Source organism: Pempheris klunzingeri, chromosome 6 (assembly GCF_042242105.1).
Source record: "Pempheris klunzingeri isolate RE-2024b chromosome 6, fPemKlu1.hap1, whole genome shotgun sequence".
NCBI lineage: Eukaryota > Metazoa > Chordata > Actinopteri > Acropomatiformes > Pempheridae > Pempheris > Pempheris klunzingeri.
In genome coordinates, this window is record NC_092017.1 from 29,256,381 (window position 1) to 29,262,345 (window position 5,965).

Genomic DNA, 5,965 nt, shown 5'->3' on the forward strand with positions numbered 1-5,965 from the left:
GTCCTCTGTCCCCCTGTCCTCCTGTCCTCTGTCCTTCTGTTCTCCTGTCCTCTGTCCTTCTGTCCTCCTGTCCTTCCGTCCTCTGTCCTCCTGTCCTCTGTCCTCCTGTCCTCCTGTCCTCTGTCTTCTGTCCTTCTGTCCTCCTGTCCTTCTGTCCTCTGTCCTTCTGTCCTCCTGTCCTTCCGTCCTCTGTCCTCCTGTCCTCTGTCCTTCTGTCCTTCCGTCCTCTGTCCTCCTGTCCTCTGTCCTTCTGTCCTCCTGTCCTCTGTCCTCCTGTCCTTCTGTCCTCCTGTCCTCTGTCCTCCTGTCCTCCTGTCCTTCTGTCCTCTGTCCTCCTGTCCTCTGTCCTTCTGTCCTCCTGTCCTTCTGTCCTCTGTCCTTCTGTCCTCCTGTCCCTCCGTCCTCTGTCCTCCTGTCCTCTGTCCTCCTGTCCTCTGTCCTTCTGTCCTTCCGTCCTCTGTCCTCCTGTCGTCTGTCCTTCTTTCCTTCTGTCCTCTGTCCTTCTGTCCTTCTGTCCTCCTGTCCTCTGTCCTCCTGTCCTCTGTCCTCCTGTCCTCCTGTCCTCTGTCCTCCTGTCCTCTGTCCTTCTGTCCTCCTGTCCTTCTGTCCTCTGTCCTTCTGTCCTCTGTCCTCTGTCCTTCTGTCCTCTGTCCTTCTGTCCTCTGTCCTCTGTCCTTCTGTCCTCTGTCCTCCTGTCCTTCTGTCTTTCTGTCCTCTGTCCTTCTGTCCTCCTGTCCTCCTGTCCTCTGTCCTTCTGTCCTCTGTCCTCTGTTCTCCTGTCCTCTGTCCTCTGTCCTCATGTCCTTCTGTCCTCCTGTCCTCTGTCCTCCTGTCCTCCTGTCCTTCTGTCCTCCTGTCCTCCTGTCCTTCCGTCCTCCTGTCCTCTGTCCTTCTGTCCTCCTGTCCTTCCGTCCTCTGTCCTCATGTCCTCTGTCCTTCTGTTCTCCTGTCCTCTGTCCTTCTGTCCTCCTGTCCTTCCGTCCTCTGTCCTCCTGTCCTCTGTCCTCCTGTCCTCCTGTCCTCTGTTCTCCTGTCCTCTGTCCTCTGTCCTCTGTCCCCCTGTCCTTCTGTCCTCCTGTCCTCTGTCCTCCTGTGCTCCTGTCCTCCTGTCCTCCTGTCCTCCTGTCCTCCTGTCCCCCTGTCCCTCTGTCCTCCTCTCCTCCTGTCCTCTGTCCTCCTGTCCTCCTGTCCTCTGTCCTCCTGTCCTCCTGTCCTCTGTCCTCTGTCCTCCTGTCCTCCTGTCCTCTGTCCTCTGTCCTCTGTCCTCCTGTCCTCCTGTCCTTCTGTCCTCTGTCCTCCTGTCCTTCTGTCCTCTGTCCTCCTGTCCTTCCGTCCTCCTGTCCTCTGTCCTCCTGTCCTTCCGTCCTCTGTCCCCCTGTCCCCCTGTCCTCTGTCCCCCTGTCCTTCTGTCCTCTTGTCCTCCTGTCCTCCTGTGCTCCTGTCCTCCTGTCCTCTGTCCTCCTGTCCCCCTGTCCCTCTGTCCTCCTCTCCTCCTGTCCTCTGTCCTCCTGTCCTCCTGTCCTCTGTCCTCTGTCCTCTGTCCTCCTGTCCTCTGTCCTCCTGTCCTCTGTCCTCCTGTCCTCCTGTCCTCTGTCCTCTGTCCTCCTGTCCTTCCGTCCTCTGTCCCCCTGTCCTCCTGTCCTCTGTCCTTCTGTTCTCCTGTCCTCTGTCCTTCTGTCCTCCTGTCCTTCCGTCCTCTGTCCTCCTGTCCTCTGTCCTCCTGTCCTCCTGTCCTCTGTCCTCTGTCCTCCTGTCCCCCTGTCCCTCTGTCCTCCTCTCCTCCTGTCCTCTGTCCTCCTGTCCTCCTGTCCTCTGTCCTCCTGTCCTCCTGTCCCCCTGTCCCTCTGTCCTCCTCTCCTCCTGTCCTCTGTCCTCCTGTCCTCCTGTCCTCTGTCCTCTGTCCTCCTGTCCTCCTGTCCTTCTGTCCTCTGTCCTCCTGTCCTCCTGTCCTTCTGTCCTCTGTCCTCCTGTCCTCCTGTCCTCTGTCCTCCTGTCCTCCTGTCCCCCTGTCCCTCTGTCCTCCTCTCCTCCTGTCCTCTGTCCTCCTGTCCTCCTGTCCTCTGTCCTCTGTCCTCCTGTCCTCCTGTCCTTCTGTCCTCTGTCCTCCTGTCCTCCTGTCCTCCTGTCCTCTGTCCTCTGTCCTCCTGTCCTCCTGTCCTCTGTCCTCCTGTCCTCTGTCCTCCTGTCCTCTGTCCTTCTGTCCTCTCACTGTCTCTGACCAGCTGCAGAGGTCAAAGATCACAGCAGCTGTCAGCTGGACTCATCTTATAAAGTCCAAGGTGAGACTGTAGCAGTAATGAGATTACAGTAATCAGACTGGAGTTCGTCTGATTGGTGGTCGCCATTATGAGCTCACTGTCAGCGTAGGTCTCTGTCTCTGACCCCGCCTCCTCTCTTTCCCATGAGCCTTTGTAGAGGTTAAAGTTGACCGAAGCCCTCAGGTGACCAAACCGAGAGAGGCGACGGAGGCGATGAAGAGAGGTGAGTCACAGAGATCACAGACCGTAATCTCACTGTGAGGACACTACTGAGCCCACGTGGTCCGTATCAGGATGCAGACTCACTCCAGGTCACGTATGACACAAGGTTAAAATATATGACATGACCGAAAGAACGCCTCACGCCCGTCAGCTGATAGTAAGAACATGAGGAGACGTGATCAGTGGGCAGCAGCCAACGCCAAAACAAGACTGTATGAAAGATGGACGTGTCCTCTGATTGGTCTGTATCAGTCTGTATAAAGAAGAGGAAGGTCATGTCTAGACCTAACCAATCAGAAGTCTCTGTGAAATGAACATTACTTCTGGCTCCAAACCAAGATGGCGACGCCAATAAAGCCGAACTGAAGGCTTCAAAACAGCGGCCCACAAACCAACAGGGAACATCACAGTGGTCACGCCCACTTCTACCAATGGCAGTGGCTGCAGCAGGAGTGAGAGCAGAAAGACAGCCTCAGCTTATATTCATTAGCGTGAGCTGTGTGCGGCCCTTTAACACAGACACAAGTCATAATGTGTCAAATTTAAACTGCAGATATACAGGAAGTGACTTCAGTCTGTCCGTGTCCTCTGACCCCAAAGGGACCTTATTTCAGAAAGTATGTGTGTGGTCGTCAACAGCGACAGAAAAATAAAGTTTAGATCCCTGTTGAATTGTTCCATAATTCACACTCACAATGTTTGTCAGTTTGATTTTAAAGTGAAGAAAGCCAATTGTGAATATTTGTCATTAGAAAAATGATCCAAGCATGTCATCAGTGATGTCAGCAACCATTAGCATGTCCAGTGTTGCCACAGAGAAACTGGCAGCCAATCACAGTGCGGTATCCTGCTCCTGGAACTATGGCTTCGGCCTGGCCGTGCCCGATGTTTGTCGAAGCCGTAAAGGAAACGAGTAAACATGTAAAAGGGGCTAATCTTTCCTGACGGGTTCTAATTGGAGTCAGAACTGTGTTTAACTAAAGAACTGGAGGTCAGAGGTCACAGCAGGTGGAAAGAGTTCAGGTTAGCGTGAAACATTTAACACCTGTCTGTCTCTTACAACTAACTGTCTTTCTGCTTTATCTCTCTCTTTAAATCTCTATGTTTCTGTATGTGCTGTGTGTGTGTGTATTTGCTTGACCCTGTGTGGCCTTTTCCACCCCCCACCCCCCCCAGCGATGTACTCTGTGGAGATTAAAGTAGAGCGGGACCGAGTGACGGGGGAAACCAGGGTTCTGTCCACTAACACCACACTTCCTGTTGACCTCTCTCACCAGGGGGTCAAAGTGTATGAAGACGAGCGGAAAGGTGACATCAGCCAATCAAATCAAACATTAGAGCTTTACGATTGGCTACCTGCTGAGCCAACATAGAGCCCCCACACTCTGGAGAGTCTGACACTTTTCCCCAAAGACGTTTCTAAGTAAAGTAAAACTTTTCTGGACATTTAAAGTCCAAGAAACAACCTGTAAACTCATGGACGTCACCTCTGTGCCTCCATAGGGGGGTTCTGGTTTCCAGAGTTACCTGCAGGCTGCTTCTCTTAAAGCCCAGCATGGTGATGCATGCTCACACCACACCCTCCTCTTCCTCAACCCCTCCATGTTTCTAACAGTGAAGCTTCACTGAAAGTCACCTGACAGTCACGTGACTAACAGACTGCATCAGGTGACAGTTCAGCAGCTGAAGCTTCAGGATGACCTGAGACTTTAAAGCCTGAAAGTCTCCTGCAGTGATGCTCAGGTGTACTCTAGTACGCCGTGACATCACAAAATGCAGCAGGAGAATAGTCTGTTTCTATTGGTGCTTCAGCTAGAGACCAGGTGTGAACTGCTCCAGCCACTCTGACCCTGGTTCTGTGTCTGTCTGTCTCTCAGTGGTCCATGAGATGAACGGCGAAGACGGCGTCCAGCTGCTCAGCTTCTCTGAAGTCGAAGACCTCATCCACAAAGCCGACGAAGCCTCGATGATGTCAGAGACTGTCGCCACGGTGACCTCTCTCCCGATAGCGGAGGTCCAGGAGGAGGAGGAGGAGGAGGAGGAGGAGGAGCCGTCGGAGCAGCCGGTCCCGGGGGAGATCGCCGGGTTGGAGGCCACAGCGGGCGGCGAGCCAAGCATGACGGAGGCCAGTGCAGAGAACCCCGTCACCATGGTGTTCATGGGATACCAGAGCGTGGAGGACGAGGACGAGACCAAGAGGGTGCTGGGGCTGCAGGGGACGGTGAAAGCAGAGCTGGTGCTCATCGACGACGGGAAAACCTCACCAGAAGTAATGGGGGAGGTCGGCGGTGCTCAGATACCAGGTCCGACGCCACCTGCCTCGACCGTCCCGCCACCCACGACCGTCCCGCCACCCTCCACCAAACCTACGGAGATGGCAGTACCAGCGAGCAACGGGGAGACAGCAGTGGAGACAGGGGAAGTGAAGGGAGGAGCGGTGGCGATAAAGAAGGAGAAGCAGCCGTGTAAGTGCTGCAGCATCATGTGATCCTGCAGGGGGCGCTGCTTTGAAATATAATCAAATAATCTAAAAATAAAAAGGAGACTTTCCAGGACTAAAACTACAGGAAGTAAACTCAAGCCACTGCCCGCAGCCCTGCCTCTAACAACATGACATCATTTCCTGTTTCTTCACCCTTCTCTGTTTTATAAAACCTTTCTTTAGGTTTTTCTATTTCCTTGAAGCCTTTTTACTTTTGTACTCCTCGTGGTTCCAGTTGTGACGCCTGGATGCATCTGATTAGCTTTAGCATTAGCATATTTGTAACAGCGACCTCTCTCTTTCTCAGCTCTAGAACATAAACAGTGAATTCATTTTAGAGTTGTGTTTATTTGACTTGTTTCTCCTTCTGCAGACAGTTTCTCTCCATCAATCTGTTTGTTGGAGTTTTTCTGCTTTTCTGGGTTTTATAAGAGAAGAAATAAAAGTGACCTGAGGGGTTGACTGGGAGCGGAACAGAAGAAACTGAATCTGTATTTGTGTTTGCAGATAAACTTCACAGTCAGACTCCATCATCTCCATCTCCATCACATCACATCACATCATATCGCTGCACTTTGTTTCCAACGTGAAGCTCTTCTAACAGGTTTCATTCATTCACTCAACAACTCAACACTTTTCTTTTCATAAAACCAAAGACGTTTTTTCTTCATGACTGACTGAACGTCTGCCGTCAGATCAGATTGTTCACTAAGCGTTAGTTACTGTTGCTAACCTGTCAGTCTCCTCATATTCAAACAGTTCATGGCAGAGTTTAGTCTCAGTTAAGGGAGGGAGTCAAACAGTCTCTGATGGATCTCTGTGAGGAAACTGAGGCTCAGCTCATCAAACGCTGTGAATCAATATCAAATCCTTCATACCTGTTATTTAACCAGGTAAAATTGACATTACTGTAAAACTGTTAGACTGGACACGCTGAAAGGTTCCCAGAAATCACCACATAATCAAACATACATAATTTAATTTAGCAATAACCTGCAGAATG

The 5,965-nt window shown here is 52.0% G+C and overlaps 1 protein-coding gene across 1 annotated transcript in view; it reads left to right on the forward strand.

The window, feature by feature from the left end:
• palm1a (paralemmin 1a) overlaps window positions 1–5,242 on the forward strand; it is a 15,864-nt gene extending 10,622 nt beyond the window's left edge. Inside the window, exons 9-11 of the mRNA XM_070832981.1 lie at window positions 2,416–2,481; window positions 3,657–3,788; window positions 4,358–5,242. Coding sequence (XP_070689082.1) covers window positions 2,416–2,481; window positions 3,657–3,788; window positions 4,358–4,968 — 809 coding nt within the window. The 3' untranslated portion in view covers window positions 4,969–5,242. The remainder of the gene's footprint in view (window positions 1–2,415; window positions 2,482–3,656; window positions 3,789–4,357) is intronic.
• The last annotated feature ends 723 nt before the right edge of the window (window positions 5,243–5,965 follow it).